The sequence below is a fragment of the Helianthus annuus genome, chromosome 5 (genome assembly GCF_002127325.2).
Source record: "Helianthus annuus cultivar XRQ/B chromosome 5, HanXRQr2.0-SUNRISE, whole genome shotgun sequence".
Taxonomy (NCBI): domain Eukaryota; kingdom Viridiplantae; phylum Streptophyta; class Magnoliopsida; order Asterales; family Asteraceae; genus Helianthus; species Helianthus annuus.
This window is the reverse complement of record NC_035437.2, coordinates 1,188,242-1,206,708: the sequence shown is the minus strand read 5'-3', so window position 1 is coordinate 1,206,708 and position 18,467 is coordinate 1,188,242. Positions and strand designations below refer to the sequence as shown.

Here is an 18,467-nt window from a genome sequence, read left to right as displayed (position 1 = left end):
TTCAACAAAATACAAAGTAAAATATTGTATGGGAGCGGAGGTTGGTGGACAACCAACAATGGAAATTAGTTGGCGTGCATGAAGAAAAAACATAGGATTGTCAATCACCACATCTTATCTTATTTTAACGAGTAAAATGCGAAAATGGTTCGCCAATTTTAACAGAATAAATTACAAAACTCGTCTTTTATATATGTATGTATATCAGTCCAAATTATGTTCTTTGTCTTCAATAATTACATTAATTGTACCTAATGTATTACAAATCATGTTCTTTGTCTTCAATAATTACATTAATCATACCTAATGTTACAAATTCTAACATGTTATATCTTTTGGCAAAAGATCAAATACAAATAATCTTAACATACTAAACATACAAATTGAAGGAAAACCCAAAAAGACAAGGTGGCATTTTTGTAATTACCACCAACTATCAAAGTTACAACTAAAAATACCTAAAAAAACACAAATTTTTTTTTAACATTTTTTATTAAAAAATCACTACATTTCGTTAGCAAAAAAAAAAAAAAAAAAATTTTTTTTTGCTGCTACTAAAAGTAGCGATTTTTTAATAAAAAATGTTAAAAAAATAAAATAAAATAATTTGTGTGTTTTTTTTTATTTTTTTAGATTTTTTTAGGTTTTTTTGGGGGTTTAGTTTTTAGCATTTTAGCTTGGGTGGGGGGGGGGGGGGGGGGTTAGGCTTTTTTTAGGTTTTTGGGGGTGGGTGGGGGGGGGGGTTAGGTTTTTTTTTAGGTTTTTGGGGTGGGGGGGGGTGGGGTGGGGGTTTAGGTTTTTTTTTGGGGGTGGGGGGAGTGGTTAGGTTTTTTTAGGTATATTTGTAGAGTAACTTCGATAGTTATTGATAATTACAAAAATGCCACCTTGTCTTTTTGAGTTTTCCTTCAATTTGTATGTTTAGTATGTTAAGATTATTTGTACAAGAACTTTACCCTATATCTTTTAACCCATGTTAATTTTCTCAATTAATTTTTGTTGATACAATACAACTGTAATAATAATAATAATAATAATAATAATAATAATAATAATAATAATAATAATAATATTATTATTATTATTATTATTATTATTATTATTATTATTCAAATCGAGATCGAAACTTGGGTTGCAAATGGCTGTGCTCTACTCCTGAAATCTAACCCCGCCCCAATTCGATTATTCAACTTCTTTCAATTATTATAAAAATAAAATAAAAAAATAACTTGTTAGTATTATGAAAGTCAACAAAACAGTTGATGCTTTGAAACCGAGCAACCAATACACACATAGAATTTCAAAGACTCAAGGTTAAAAAGTGACGAGACGCACATGGGTCTTTTGAATGCGATTGAATATTATTATGTCATTTGTTGGTATTTGAATATTCACCATCAAATATAGGGGTGGAGATATAATAGAAAGTTTATTTGGCTAGGAAGGCTAGGAAGTGATCTTGACCATCCATTTACTTAATCAAGGGCTAAGATTAAATCAGGGAAATTGAAAGTAAAAAAAGAGGCGCGTGACTTTTTTCAGGGGCAATCTAGTCAATCCAAGCCAATAGTTTCTCTCTCCTCCAATTCCCCCCATTTTTTAAACGTTAATAACTCTTTCATACGACATTATTTTTTTATAAAAATTGCACCAAAAAAACGAGTGTTTTTTTATCTTTAAAACGAGTATACTATTGCTATATTTTGAAAAAAAAAAATTTAAAACCCAGTTGCGTAAAACGCAATAGAAAAAACCCCAGTATCGTAAAACGCAATGAAAAAAAAACCCTAAAAAATGACATTTTTCTAAAACGCAATGCACAAAAAACACAAAGAAATGACTTTTTTGTAAAACGCAATGGCCAGAAAACACATAAAAATGTGTTTTACCTAAAACGCAATGCACCAAAAACACAAAAAAATGACTTATTTGTAAAACGCAATGGCCAGAATACTCTTAAAATGTCTGTTTTCTAAAACGCAATGGACTGAAAACACATAAAAAAGTGTTTTACCTAAAACGCAATGCACCAAAAACACAAAGAAATGTCTTATATGTAAAACGCAATGGCCAGAAAACACTTAAAAATGACTCATTCTAAAACGCAATGGACTGAAAACACCTAAAAAATGTGTTTTACCTAAAACACAATGACTAAAAACACTTAAAAATGTGTTTTTTTCTAAAACGCAATAGCTGTCTGTCACTGTGAACTGTCTGTCACTGTGAACTGTCTTATTTCTAAAACGCAATGGACACATAAAACTGTCTGTCACTGTGAACTGTCTGAATTGTCTACGAATTACTGTCTTCGAAATGAGCCAATTTATGGAAATTTAATTTTTCTGATGCGTTTTTAGCTCAACCCCAGCCAGGGGCTCTGCCCCTTGGACCCCGCCAGGGGCTGCCGCCCCTGGGACCCCGCTACCGGGGGCTGCCGCCCCCGGACCCCCGCAAAGATCGTAAAACGCAATGACTAAATAAAAAACCCAGATCATGAAAATGAAATTAAAGAATTTCTTACATGGATCGAAGCCGATTTCTTCATCAATTGACGGAATTTGAATGATAGAAACACTTATCAACGCTCGAATCGAACGAATCGAGTGATTATCTCCAAAATCACCGGAAAAAACGAGATTTTTTTATGAAATTAAACTGGGTTTTCTTCAAAAAAAAAGCTGAAGAACACGATGATCGGGTTCTGAATCATTGATTTGTGATGAAAATCGCACTATAATGTAGTGATTATTGAGATATAAAGTGAAGAAATAGTTGAAGATGGTGGATTTTGAAAATGATGGGTTTTTGAATTTACTGGGTTTTGAAAAAGGAAGAAGAAAGAGTTGGATTGACTAAAATACCCTTTCTCTTTATTTTAAAATTTACCACATGTCATAATCCTATGGCTTCCTATCCTTCCTAGAGAAAATTAACTTCCTATTTGATCTTTACCCTCAAATATAGTCATAAAATTGACTACTACTTTTACGCTATACATACAATGCACCAATTATCTGTTAATGTAATAGAAACAAAAACAAAATGAATACAATCAAGATTGATGGGGAAAGTCGTTTGTTTGCTTGCGATTATATTTCCAAGCGGTTTTCGATCTAGCACACAAATTTCTTTGCTTGGTTTACATAAGCGTTGTTATATGATGATGATGATCAGTGGCGAAGCTTGAGATTTCCGACCGGGGGGTCGAAAACGTACACACCCAAAAATTTCTATAAAACGGGGGGTCGAAAACGTATATACCCAAAAATTTCTATACGAAAACTACATACTCTCCACTATTGAGCGAAAAGTTCGGGGGGTCGGCCGCCCCCACCCGCCCCCACTATCCTACGCCCTTGATGATGATGATGATAGAAAAACTAGAAATCGATGATCACCATACACACTGGTTATAAGATCTTCAAATTCATAATAATAATAAAACCAAATCTTAAATTGTGTGCAATAGAATGCATTATAAAATCCACACGGATGTTATAGACGTAGCGTCATATTATTACAAGTAACAAGTTTACAATTGTTGGAAACATCTCACAAATGAAAAACAGCTACACGCTTTAAAATATGTAAAAATGCATTTACAAAATATAAAAAATAATAAACGTTCATAGGTAGAGAATCCTGTAAAAAAGGCCTAAAGTGTGAGAAAGGTAAGAAAGAATCTACACCATTAGATCTTTGATCTAATGCTTGAGATTAATAGGGACCATATTGTAAAATTTGATTTATTTTTTGGACTGAATTGAAAATTCTAGGGATAATAAAGTCTTTATATCCATTCAAAAAATGGAAACTGTAAATCATAATCCCTACAATCTCTCTCCAGATATCTCCATCTACGATCAAAGATCTCTCTCATAATCATGACAGCGGCCATTCGGAAATCGGAATGATTATATTAACGAGTTTGTTTGTTAATCGGAAATCGGAAGATACGATCAAAGATCTCTACATCGAACGAGTTTATATTAACGAGTTTGTTTGTTAATCGGAAATCGGAAGATACGATCAAAGATCTCTACATCGAACGAGTTTATATTAACGAGTTTGTTTGTTAATCGGAAATCGGAATTCGGAGAATGTCGGAGATGATGGATGGCAGTGGTGGTGGTTGTGCGATCTCTCTCTCTCTATATCGAACGGTGCCGGAAGTGGAGAAGATGATACAGGGGTGTTATTATTCTTTCGGTCATGGTGTTTATTTTCTTTTTCTGAATGGTGTTATTTTGTTTTTCTGAATGGTGTTATTTTGTTTCTGTTGGTGTTATTTTCTTTTTCTGAATGGTGTTATATTTATTTACTGAATGATGTTATATTATTGACTGAATGGTGTTATATTGTTTATTGAATGATGTTATTTTTTGTTTACTGGATGTTTTTTTTTGTTTCTGAATGGTGTTATTTTGTTTCTGAATGGTGTTATTTTGTTTCTGTATGGTGTTATCTTTGTTTCTGAATGGTGTTTATTTTTTGTTTACTGAATGGTGTTATATCTTGTACCGAATGGTGTTATTTTGTGTACTGAATGGTGTTATATTTTTGTTTACTGAATGGTGTTATATTATTTTCGTAAAAACACCATGCACTGAACTATGAATTTTTTAAAACACCATGTCATGAACATGGCTATAATTCTGTGAATGATGCAAAAAAAAAAAAAAAATGAATGATGTTATGGATGGTTATATTCCTTAAATCAAGGATTTTCTCTCTCCAAATCCTTAAATCAAGGATTACCATATTTGAATTTGTTAATGCATTTCCAATCTTACCCTTTTCAATTAATTTAGATCTAATGGTTGAGATTCTTTCTTACCTTTCTCACACTTTTGATCTTTTTTTACAATAACTCCACCCAACGTTCATATATACACTTTATACACCGCAACTTTTTTTCGATAACTCTAGTTTTATTTATTTAGTTACTTATTCTAAAAAATGATAACTAATTAACTAAATTCATTTAAAATATAATTAAACTAATAATATATAGTACGTGAGAGATCTAAGCATAACATCGAGAAATTGTGAAACAAAATAAATCATTCACTTTTTTTAATCTTTAAAGTTTTCAAAATGAACAAAAATGATAAATATATTTCTCCTAAAATTCAAAATGAAAATATGAATAGAATTTCATGAATTTCATAACCGAGACATGTGTACATACACGATCAAAACCAAAAACTAAAGATATGCGAAAAATATAGTTTGATGGTTTTTTTATGTCGATAACACATACCCAATTGTATGTAAAAAGTGCATTTTTTTTAAGAAAATAACTATTAGTAAAAACAGCTAAACGATTTAGGCTCTATTAATCATTTAGTGTTCTGTAATATCACCAAACACACACACACATGTGTTTATGTATGTATGTATGTATGTATGTATGTATGTATGTATGTATGTATGTAGTGAGACGGTTATGTATGTATGTATGTAGGGGCTGTTTGGCTAAGCTTATTGGAATGACTTATTTACTTATTTGCTTATTTGAAAAGCAAATAAGTCATAATGGAATGACTTATTTACTTATTCCTCTCACATAATAAGCTAACCCAAACACCTTTTAACTTTTCAAAAAGTAAATAAGTAAATAAGTCACTAAAATAAGCTTAGTCAAACAGCCCCGTAATGTGTGTGTGTGGTGAGACGGTTAAGAAAACATAAAAAGTGTTGGAAAGATTATGAACCATTAATCAAAGGAAATCAAGAGTTAGAATGATTGTGGGTGCCACTTGATGAATATTTGGGTGAGAAGGCTAAATTGGAAAACCCGTAATTGTTAACTTTTAATAAATTCTTTAATTTTTTAAATGCTAATAACCACTTGATGAATAGTAGGGTGAGAAGGACAAATAGGAAAACCCATAATTGTTTACTTTTAACAAATCCTGTAAATTTTTAAATGCCTAAAAAAACATTATGAAATCGAGCATTTTATATCTTCTTATGAACCTTGGCTACATGCCTACACTAACTGGCTCACAAACTTGAATCCATGATAGAGACCCTAGTTTTACTCACAAAAGACAACATTTCGTAAATAAACTTGAACCCTTTAATGATTATCACTCGTATTGAAATCAAAAACTATATAAAATAAAAATGACGGTATCGACACCAATATTGTTCAGTCAGTTTCAGTTTGGTTCAGTACGTTCAGGGGCGGACCTACTATGTGATAAGGGGTAGCCTCCGCTACCCCTTGACGCTCCGGCGGTAGTGTAAATTTTGGAAAATTTTGACGTTTTTTTTATTTCGTTACCCCTTTTCTTTGAAATGTTGCCCCTATACGAACTTTCTAGATCCGCCACTGAGTACGTTAGCGTTACGGTATTGGTACTCCCAAAAAGACAACATTTCCAAAAAACCCTTTTATATGGTTAATGATTAAGACTCGTATCGTAACCAAAAACCATAATAATAATACCAGTATCAGCACCAATATCGTTTAGTTCGTTTCATTTTGATTCATTTTGGTAGAGCTACGGAATTGATATGGTATCGATACTCGATTTAGTTTACAATACAAAAAAAATACTTTCTTTTGAATAAAATTTCGTTTCCAACAAAATTTATATCGGATTGGTGACAAACATAAGTAAACGTAACTGTGCAATTAGTTTAAAAAAAAAAATAAGAGTAAATTACAAAGTTCGTCCTTTATGTATGCTACTTATTACAAAGTATGTCCTTTATCTTTAATAAGCTCAGAAAACATACTCAATGTTTGTAAACCCTTACAAGTTACGTCCTTTAGTCATAACACAATTAGTTTTCATGGTTAAAGTTGACTAAGTCAACCCCACATAAGGGTATTTTAGTCATTTTATCCTAAATGTTATAATAAATTATCCTACCCCCACAACCACAACCACAACCCACCTGCCACCGCCACCGCCACCGCCACCGATCTGCCACCACCACCGCCACCGCCACCGATCTGCCACCACCACCACTTCACCTGCAAGTTTACTCTGCTCCAAACCAGTGTACGATCTCTATACGACGACGATTGCACCGATTTCATACTCCTCGTATAGTAAACAACTTAACAGATCGATCGAATTGATTGTAAAACCCTCATCTCCCCAAATCTATTTACAAAATAAAGGATAGAAACAAAAAGATTTATCTAACAGACAATCGATCCCAACTGTTTTCATCTCATCAAACATACCAATAGCCAAATTAACAAACCTAACTCACAGAACCCAAAATATCAAAACATTATAAGTCTTCGCAGTTGAAAGGAACCCTTACATCTCCATATCCTTCAAGAACCTAACTGCAGCCTTCACTTTCTTCAATCCAATCTACAACCAGCAAACACCGACCACCGTACAACTCACCGTCAACACTGAAAACTCCTCTAACCATCATCGTAACTACCGCCTCAGCCACCACTTCATTCAAACACCACCACCATCACCTGCAAGTCTCCGGTCATCACCTCATCCACCTTTCTACACCAACACCTCTGACCACTACCTTCGATCACCTTCATTCCCACTGCCGTTCTTTATCGTCATCAATCTGTCTCACATGATCCGAAAAGTGCTAATCGGATTCGGTTGATGCGTTTATGTGAGAATTGGGGGATTTGGAGGTTGAAGAAACCCTAGATCTGGAGAGGTGAATGATGAGGATGCGAGGGTGACACTGTGGATTGTGGAAGTTTTGATGGGTGGGTGGTGGTGGTAGGGTACTTTTATATACAGAGAGAGTTGAGACCGAGTGAGGAAACAAACGCCGTTTCGGTACCGGCGGTGATGGACTGCTTTGATTCTCCAAAATCCTTGCGACGGAAGTTTAGAGAGAGAGAGAGAGAAAGAGGAGATTGTCGAGAGAGATTGAGAGAGAGCAGGTAGAGTAAGAGAGTGAAAGTGGTGGTGGTGGCAGATCGGTGGTGGTGTTGATGGTGGTGGCAGGTGAGTTGTGGTGGTGGTAGGTGAGAGAGAGAAGGAGAAGGTTAATAAAGTCTGTATGTATATATTTATATATATAATTCTAAAATTGTTTTATTTATTGGTTTTATGATTATTTATTATAATATTTAGGATAAAATGACTAAAATACCCTTATGTGGGGTTGACTTAGTCAACTTTAACCATGAAAACTAATTGTGTTATGACTAAAGGACATAACTTGTAAGGGTTTACAAACATTGAGTATGTTTTCTGAGCTTATTAAAGATAAAGGACATACTTTGTAATATATGACATACATAAAGGACGAACTTTGTAATTTACTCAAAAAATAATGAACACAAGTTATTAGAAAAAAAATCAAATTAAATGATAAATGAATTATTATTATTAAACAAAAATAATAATAATAATAATAATAATGAAACGTAACCGTGCAAATAGTTTTTTTTTTTAATTTAATGAACGCATGTTATTAGAGATCAAATCAAATCAAATGATGAATGAAATAGTATTAAACAAAATAAACCCTTAGAAACGAGGTGGTAAATTCCCATTTATGAAGTTAGTATTTATATGTTCTAAATTATATTATGTTTACAACTTGTAAAAGTACCCACGTTAGATTGCGGAGTTTCGGGTGGTACGATGCTAGCACTCGGCATCGCAATTGAAAGAAAAAACATATACAAAAGAATTCGAAATGTGTTTTATATCAACACTAGAAAAAGAAATTTAAACCGCAGAAAAATTAACTTTTTTCAAAACGAAATAAAAATTTGAGGTAAGCATTAAAAATAGTACAATTTACAAAAAGAATAATGTTGCCCGTTAAAAGAAAAATAAGAACAAAGTTGACGATTTGGGTTGATAACAACAAAAAAATATATATATATAAATCATTTGTACCACTTTTCATAAAATTCAAACTCCCCTCACATAATTTAGGGTTGGATGTGAATAGGGGTGAGCAAAAGGAAAAACCCGACCCGACCCGACCCGACGATTACCCGACCCGACCCGAGAACCGATCAAACATAAAATACAGAACCGATTCACTACCCTAAATATAGGGTCGGTTCCGGTTCATAGGTACAAGTCGGGTTTCACCATGAAAAGAACCGAGAACCGACTCGACGCGACCCTATTTTATAAGAAAAATTGGAACCGATCTAAGTACCTAGGTACTTGGGTTCGGGTCGGGTTGGGTATATTTTCGGTTCGGTTCTCGGTTATTTTCGGTCCGGACCTAAACTTGCTCACCCCTAGATGTGAATGCTCTTATAGTGTAGTTTCTATAAATTGATATTGGAGCATTAAAATATTTTGCTTTGTTGGTAATACTTTCTTAGTTATAAAAGAATAAAGTAATTATATAGTACTTCTGGTAAAGGATCCTGTAAAAAAGACTAAAACTGTGAGAAGAGTAAGAAAGAATCTACACCATTAGATCTTTGATCTAATGGTTGAGATTAATAGGGACCAAATTGTAAAATTTGGTTTATTTTTTGGACTGAATTGTAACTTCTAGGGGCAATAAAGTCTTTATACACATTCAAAAATAGAAACTGTCAATCAAAAATCCCTACAATATCTCTCTCTCTCTCTCCACAAATTCCACTTTTCACAGTTTTCATCGGAGATTGCCACCACCGATCCGGCCACCACAACCCCACTGCCACCGAATCCAGCCAACGTATAACATCACCACCACCTCTGTCTCCATCTTTTTGCTCGGTTTGTTTCGGAACCCGACATCACCCGTCGCTGCTTACCGACATCACCATCGGAGATTGCCACCACCGGATCCGGCCACCACAACCCCACTGCCACCGAATCCAGCCAACGTATAACATCACCACCACCTCTGCCGCTGTGCAAGGAATCTCGTTTTTGCTCGGTTTGTTTCGGATCAGAAGATATAGGTGAGTTGTTAATGCGTTTTATGTCCCGGCGATTTAACGTGGGATGGGGTTGTCTTTCGATTCCACGACGACACGATGTATGGGTTCCATTTACAACATATGTTTACCCGTGTGTATGTGAATGGTGTTTTTTTGTACTGAATGGTGTTATTTTTTGTATCGAATTGTGTTATTTTGTACTGAATGGTGTTATATTCTTTGTACTGAATGGTGTTATTCTTGTACTGAATGGTGTTATTTTTTACTAAATGGTGTTATTTTTGTACTGAATGGTTTATTTTTGTACTGAATGGTGTTTTTTTTTATTTTACTGCTGCATGGTGTTATATTCTTTGTACTGAATGGTGTTTTTTTTATTTACTGCTGAATAGTGTTATTTTTGTGCTGAATGGTGTTATATTTTCTGAATGGTGTTATATTTAAAACACCATGTATGAGCATACTCTGAATGGTGTTATATTTATGGACGGTTATAAGTCCTTAAATCCAGGATTTTCTCTCTCCAAATCTATAAATCAAGGATTACCATATTTAAATTTGTTAATGCATTTACAATCCTACCCTTTTCAATTAATTTTAATCTAATGGTTGAGATTCTTTCTTACCTTTCTCACACTTTTGGTCTTTTTTACAATAACTCCACCCTAGTACTTCTTATGTTTAAAAGTTTTAATTACTTTTCATATATGTTTTTTATATTCAAATCGAAGCTAAGCAATTAAGCATTAATTAAACCGCTTACAAAAGGAAAATGCTTATAGAAAGAGAAGCTATAAAATCCATATGTGCCATCTTATCAAACCAAGCCATGGTCTTACCAGTCACCTACCCAGAAAAAGCAACTTAAACGAAAAAGTTCCATATCGAACCCGGATCTACAGAATACACACGAAATCTCGGTTAAGCGTGGATAATAATAATTATAAAAAAAGTTAGTTAGTGCCACAAGACGTCCATCCATTGACGCAACGACCCATAATGACCAATTATCGAAAACCGTTGTGAAATATATGTGTATGGATAGAGAAGTGGATACCATAAAGTATGACAAGTCTTTTTTTTAGTTTTAACTAGAGAAGAAAAGTTTATTGCAATGCTTAAACACATAATTCTTCCCTTTTGGTACTTGATATAAAAACACGAATCCACTTTCCAAAAGTAAAGAGAAGTCATACCAAACACGATTTATAGCAAACAGACTAATGATCATACATTCTGAAATAGCAAGGAAGGTATACGTTTGTTAGAATAAAGGTCAAAACATAGCATATGTAACTTGCAAAATAGATACGAGCGAGCAAGCCAGCCGGTCAAGTTGCTTGATGATATTGGTCCATTATTTCTTTCATGCCATCCAATTTGTCAACGACATATTCAAGTTTCTTGCAACAGATTTCATTTGATACTCGCGCTATGTAATCGCATTTCTCAAACGGACGGTACTCACATGCGCTTTTAATTTCTTCCCTCAGAGTCACTTGTATATCCTGCATTTATCACACAAGTATTAATATAACATACATACATACATACCCTGTTTAACCTATCTATTCAATTACATCAGCAAAACTTAAAAACAACATCAAACATATCATAGATTAAAAAGGACTATGTGATTATCAAGTCAACCATTAAGTTTTTAATGACTGCAAAGGAAACAGAAACAGAGGAAGTTGGATGACGTTTGCCACTGCCAAACCCACATGCTACACCTAACGAAGATAAAGAAAGAGAGGTAGGACACAAATAAGAAAGTAGAAGGAAGAAAAGCAAGACAGTCCAGTGTTATCTTCACCGTGAATGTCTGTGAACTTGATTTCAAGACACAAAAATTCAGGCATGTTAACGCTTCATGCCAAGTTTAAATGTTGGCTCTTGCTTTTTCAATCACACGACGACACCAAATGTAACAAACTTGTGAGTTTAGAAGTTAATAACTTACATGGATGCTGAAAATGAAAGTGAAACTGAGTTTTAAAGGTCTTCACCAGTTCACCCGCTATGCAGTTAATGCGGTAAAATATAGAATATCGGTCAAGGACCGATATTTGAGATACAGGTTATCTCGATGAGATATCGTTGGAATATCGGTAATTTTAATATAATGCAGAGTTTATGTATATAGCAATTTAACACCAATAATTCAGTGATATATTGGTGATATTGGTCAAATATTGGTGATTATCAGTTACATCAGTCAAATATCGGTCAATATCGCCGATAATATCGGTACCGATATTTGACACCGACATTTGACTAGGGGACCGATATGACCGACATAACTGATATATCACCAATATTAACTGCATAGTTCACACGTATTGTGGCTTTCCAACGAAAGACAAAGATGTCAATAAAAAGATGCCAAAAAGACGCTTTAAAATAAAATAAAAAAACAGATAAAAACTTGTACTGTTATGCTTTTAGTAATTGTTATTCTTGTGTTAACTAATGTTTTAAGATTTTAGTGATTTACCTTGTGGCAATCCGCAAGGTTTTATCGTTGGCCCTGGGGTGTAATGTGTGTCCCTAGGCATGTGATAGACTTGCTACAAGATGATATAGCCTTAACTAAGTTGAACTGTATATGCAACAATGCAGTTGTAGTATATACTACGATGTAAAGCTTATATTTACTCGGTATATGTGTAAAAGGATTGGGGTGTAACATGCGTCCAGTGAAAAAAAAAAAGAACAGGATTCAGTAAGCAATTAACTGTGAAAAGATAAAACCTTGATTATTTGCATGAACTCACTGCAGTGACTGTTGACCAATTCCTTCCGAGGTCCATTAGGGTTTGAGAATTCTTCCATCACCCCACCAGCGAGTTCCAATACTCGAACAATCCTCTGAGAATAACGCCATGACTTAGAATCCAATTCATTTTTAATTTCAATCATTAAAGTATTACATGTGTATTACCTTCTCAACAGTTTGGAGACGTAGCAAAGATGCATTTTGGGTCTGTGAATCCATGAGTTCTATCCAGAAATTGGGCTATCGCATGCTGTAAAGTTTTGTATAGATGCTTTAGTACAAGCATAAGTTAAGAAAAAAGATCTTGGGATAGATAAACATATGTCAATCAGAGTTGTAGAAAAAAAAAAATAATAAACACAGCCTTTATGTTATGTAGTTCATTCGGCAATTAGTAAGCCTGGAAAAATTGTCGGGTAGCTGGCCATGCCGGGTTCGTTAATGTGGCCATATAAAAGAAGTTCAATTTGGTTAGGGTCAAAACAGGTTCTCACGAAAATAGTCTCAGTTCAAAACGGTGTATTTTAGATTAAACGAAGTAGTGCAATTTGATTTGAGACTTTGAGACAAAAGAGTGATTTACATTTAGATTTCTGAATCAGGAGGCAATACATTTGAAATTCACAACGACTATACACATCGAGGAAAACATATACCCTACATTGTTTCTTAGCCGATTGATTGAGTATTTCCGAAATTACAAGTACTCAAACAAAGGTCTAATAAATATGCTACTAATCTCACCATAACCCTTTTTTTTCTAAATTAATTCTTTTCATCATAACAATTGGTTCTACATCAAAATCAATCTGCAAACATTAACGGGATTACAACCCATAGCCCTAAAAGTTGGGAATAATCCAATTGAGTTGAGACATTCGTCAAACACTTAGCATGCAATATGAAGAAAAAGTTACGAATAATCGAATCCATTTAGGACATTCGTCAAACACTTGGTAAGCAAGATGAAGTAAGAAAGTGAATTAGTTTAAAGTGAATACCTGGGTCGGTTCGACGATTCGGGTCGGTTCAAAAAGTTTCAAAAGATTACAAATTTACATCAAATTAAATGTTAAAATCAACAATTGCGAGAACGAGTTGCAAACTACATCTAATTAATAGAGTTTTTATATTAGAACAATATCCAATATCCAAACAACCGTCAATTTGCAAACGCCCAAACTTCATACTCCCAAACACCAAATAAAGGCCAAGATCAAATATGAAAACTATTAAAGAACAGTAACACATTATAACTGCTATGCACTTTTTGAGATGTACTCTATAAATCTAGAAAAATCCATAATTTCACCAAAAAATTAATGTTAGAAACTAGTAATCCCATCAAATTTCGAGTACAAACACATCAAATTTGAAGTACAAAGTAGATCTAATTCGACATTAATAGGGTTTAAATTACGAAACGAACCTGAATTATTAAGAGACTAGAGAGTGATTGAGTGAGACTGAGGAGGCTGGAGGGGTTGCGTGGAGGCTGAAGTGACTCCGGCGTCTGGAGAGTAGGGTTTCAATGAGATTGGATGATGTTAGAGGACTGTTTAATTTTTGCCGTTTAGGGGATGTGAGGATTTGTTAAATAGTTTTCCATTCTAACCCTTTAAATATGCTCGTGCGTGAACCCAACTCGTTTCCGAACAAAATTTACGTCAAAATGTAGACTAACTGAAAACATACATAAAAATAAGCGTGAAAACGTATTATATTTGACCTGGCTTGTTTTCGGAAAAGAATTTACGTCGAAACATGAGTGTATACCGTTTACATTGAAATGTGATTTATACCGACACATACATAAAAATAAGTACGTGAGAAAATATTGTTTTTTTTTAATTTACACCAAATGTAGACCAGCTGAAAAAGTACATAAAATAAGAATGGAAACTTATTGTATTTGGCCCGAGTCGTTTCTGGAAAACTTTAAATCGAAACATTAATTTATATCGACGTGTACATAAAAACAAGTACGGCGGTAGATCAACTGAAAACATAAAAAAAAAAAATAAACATGAAAACGTATTATAATTGACCCGACTCTTAACGATAAAGGTTTGGTCTACTTAGATTTCTTTTAGACTGATCGTTTAAGTGGTATTATATTATTTTCCTAAATTTTTACATAATTATTTATAGTTTCCCACAAAAGAAACTATATAGCAGTTGATTTTAAATTACTCAAATGTATGATCTAATAGAAACAGAAAAGAAACTATATGGAAAATGTACGGGTTGGTTTGTTCGGTAGCAAAGGCTACGGGTTTGGTTTTTAAGTTATCATAGAATAGAATGTCATTAGCTTTTTATTTTAAATTGTATGGGTTGGTTTGTTCGGGTAACATAATAAGTCGAAACAAGTTCGTGTGAGAGGAGCAATCTTCATTATGTATTTCACTATGTTTCCTATCATTGTACTATCCCATATTAGGCTACAAGACATAATAGTGTGTGTTCTTAGAGCTGCAAACAAACTGAACTTTCAAAGAACAGTTCATGAACTGTTCAACGTGAAGTTTGTTTGTATTTGTTCGTTTAATAAATAAACGAACACGAACAAAAACTTCGTTCGTTTAGTTAAATGTGCACTTTGTGACTAGTCTATACACATAGTCGTTCATAAATTGACTTGGTTGTTGCCTTTATGTTCAATTTCCATGGTATAAGCCTTGCAAGGAAACAACAAATCAAACATACAAATAATAGGGGGTCACTTAACCCGTATAAATCCCGCCAATCCCGTCGCGACACGTCACTTAGATCATCCACTACCCTAAACTATCCTCTTTGGTGGCGCCACTACCCTAAACTACCATCTCCCTTTTTTTTCTTTTTTTATTACACACACACAAAAACAACAAATACAAGCGGAAACTACTTGACCTAACCCTTACCAGCCCGCACCACCAGCAGCAATGTTTGGGAGCGTGCAGGGGGTACACGTTGCCCGATGGTGCCCCTTCTCCCCTTAAAAAATATATATGGTCGTAGTACTAGTGCCCCATGGGGCAACAATCCTCGTGTTTAGACCTGGCAAACGGGTCGGGTTGGGTCAGGTCATGGGTCAAAACAGGTTCGGGTAAAAATGGGTACGGGTCAAAACGGGTCAATTAAAAAAGGGGTTGCTTTGGTTCGGGTCAAAACGGGTTCGGGTCGAAACGGGTTCGGGTCGGAACGGGTTAGTTAAAAAAATGTTTTTTTAAGAGATTGTACATCAAGGGGCAATTTTGTCGGGTTAAAACAGGTCCGGATTGGTTCGGGTTGAGAATGGGTTCGGGTCGGGACAGGTTCGGGTCAAAAAAGTGGGCTTCTTCAGGTAATATTGGTGCTGTTGTTGAAGAAGGTCAACAAAGACTGCCACCAGTAGTCAACTCTCAAGATGTTCCAGATTTATCTACTTCTTCGATCATTGAATGCCAAGGAATTGGATTTGAAGTAATTTTTATGAGTTTTAAAATTTGTAGATAGTTTTAGACTTTTAGTTGAGGAAATTTGATATGTTTAACAACTAGTTTTTATTCTTAAATGATTTCTTTTAGATCTTCTAGTAACTCAGTAAACAAAATTCAGATACAAAAGTTAGTTTCATGACTTAATGACTTATAATTGGAGTTCTTTTACCTCTCATCTTTTTTTCTTCTACTTTTGTTTTTTGCTGCTTCAAGTAATTACATATACATGTGTACTGCTCCTATCAATAGTGTTTGGGGTGGGGTGGTTGATAACAACGAAACGGTAAGTGCCTGTGATTGTTCCATGAACAACAGTGCCGTTTTTGAGTTCGATCGAAACCAGAACCATAAAACTAAAGATAATAATCATCCAGGGTATGTACCTTCATATTCTAAAATCAAGATTATCTTTTTTTAAATATATAACTTAATTAAAAATCAAAACTTGCTATCAAAGTACTAAAGAGCAGAAACCATATGAGATCAGACCAAAAAAAAATTCCCCAAAATTAAGGTGATTCACATATAAATATTAATCAAACTCAAATACAACAAAACTAGTAAAAGATTAACAAACAGATCCAAAACTGAATTAAATAAATTAAATTAAATTAAATCTAATCACACCCATGTAAGCAAATATTATCAAACTCAAATACAACAAAACAAGTAAAAGGTTAACAAACAGAACAATTAATGTACACATCAACATTCCTGTTAAACCTAAAAAAACTTCAATCACATATGTTATTATGGCCCAAATTCAATAACAGGTTCACTACTTTAGGCTAAATTTTTTTTGGGTCCTATCATTTCTAAAGCTAAATTTAAAACCGAAAACCGACCAATCCAACTCATACGAAAAAAGCGAAAACCGAACCTTCGGTTTGCACACAAAGCCAACCTATGCACGCCCATATTAAACCTAATTGAACCACACAAATTAACTATACTTCAAAGTTCAAACAGAACCATATCAAACCAAGTCTCTGACTCTCTGGTGTCAAAACAAAACAAAACAAAACAAACCTAATCCACATTTCCACGTTAATCATTTAAATAATCTAAAAAAATATGAAAAACACAAACTAAACATACAGAATTTGCACCAATATTGAGTAAAACAAACAATGATAATTGTCAATTATCAAATGGGGTCGCTGACCTAAAACGCAGTCAAAGTGTTATTATTTCCAACTACTCCCACCCTGTTTTCAAATTACCACAACTTCTTGCTTCAAATTTTTTCATCAAATTCGCCTGTTCAACCCACACCCAATCAATGAATACAACAATAATCAAGTGCTGCATTAAGATAATCGAAACCCTAGCAAACTAATTGCGAATTAGGTTTAAAAAAAAGAGATTACCTTCCGCTTTAGGCCTTGTAATCTGGAAACAATTGAATTTTTGAGAAGGCGAATGGCGTCGTCTTGATCGGCGGAGTGTGATAAAGCGGAGATGCCGGCGGAGGGTGGGGGGTTTGTGGCGGAGGCCGGAGAGGGTGGAGAACTGGAGATTGGGGTGTCGCTCAGTGAACCCGTGGTTGAGGTAAAGAACCCTAAAAGAACCGTTCCTCTAAGACTATCGTGACTTTCTTCCAAAACCTAGGTTGCCCAAATAAACTAAAGAAAAAGAAAAATTCTATTTTTCTTGGCTAAGCAACCAAAGTTGTAAGAGATTGGCCATGCTCTTTTGACACTTGTCAAAATTGGGTTGATTCTATCTTCTAATTTTCTTTTTTTATTTTATTTTCTAACTATCACTTACCTGGTGTGAGTTAACTTGCAGGGAGAGGTAGGTGATTATGAGGGTTTTGGTGTGGCTACAAAGAGGATCAGTTCAATTATAGGAGTTTAAAGAGTGTCTAATTACGATTTTTAATTCTAATTTAGAAAACCAAAGTAAATCTAATTAAAATTTGTTTTCCATTGGTAACATCATAATCGAATTCATATTAAATTTAAAAGGCTTATTGATCAAATTAACTTGTATTTTAAAAGCTCAATTACGTTGAAAATTGTCAAGTCTCATTTTACGCAGTTCTTTTAAAAAGCTTATAGATAAATTAACTTGTATTTTAAAAGCTTAATTATGTTAGGAATTGCCAAGTGGCATTTTATGGAATCCTCGTTGAAGCCTCTTGTGCCCCGCCCTCCCTTATATATCCTCTTAAATTGGACAAATTAATTCAATATTATATTTATTCTTTTTAAATGTAAAAATATTATTATTTTGATAGTTTTATTTATCATTAGTGATTACTATACTTTTTATCATTATAAATTTATTACTTTTGTTTTTTTTTCCGATTAAAACAACTCTATTGTCCTTAAAGAAATATTAAGCTTTTTAATTACTA

At 34.0% G+C, this 18,467-nt stretch overlaps 1 protein-coding gene across 3 annotated transcripts; it reads right to left on the bottom strand.

Annotated features, from left to right (window-relative positions):
- Positions 1 to 10,995: 10,995 nt before the first annotated feature.
- Positions 10,996 to 17,742, bottom strand: LOC110939611 (mediator of RNA polymerase II transcription subunit 11). Of its 3 annotated transcripts, XM_022181190.2 has the most exons (5): positions 17,476 to 17,728; positions 17,271 to 17,365; positions 12,807 to 12,891; positions 12,617 to 12,733; positions 10,996 to 11,370 (listed from the first exon to the last, which is right to left on the bottom strand). In XM_022181190.2, the coding sequence occupies exons 3-5, from the start codon at positions 12,858 to 12,860 to the stop codon at positions 11,194 to 11,196; spliced, it is 348 nt and encodes a 115-aa protein (XP_022036882.1). In that variant the 5' UTR covers positions 12,861 to 12,891; positions 17,271 to 17,365; positions 17,476 to 17,728; the 3' UTR covers positions 10,996 to 11,193. The 3 variants fall into 3 exon arrangements, with proteins under 3 accessions (XP_022036882.1, XP_022036881.1, XP_035846494.1); XM_022181189.2 differs by lacking the exon at positions 17,271 to 17,365 and having other exon boundaries at positions 17,476 to 17,742; XM_035990601.1 differs by lacking the exons at positions 17,271 to 17,365; positions 17,476 to 17,728 and adding an exon at positions 14,071 to 14,160.
- Positions 17,743 to 18,467: the final 725 nt, after the last annotated feature.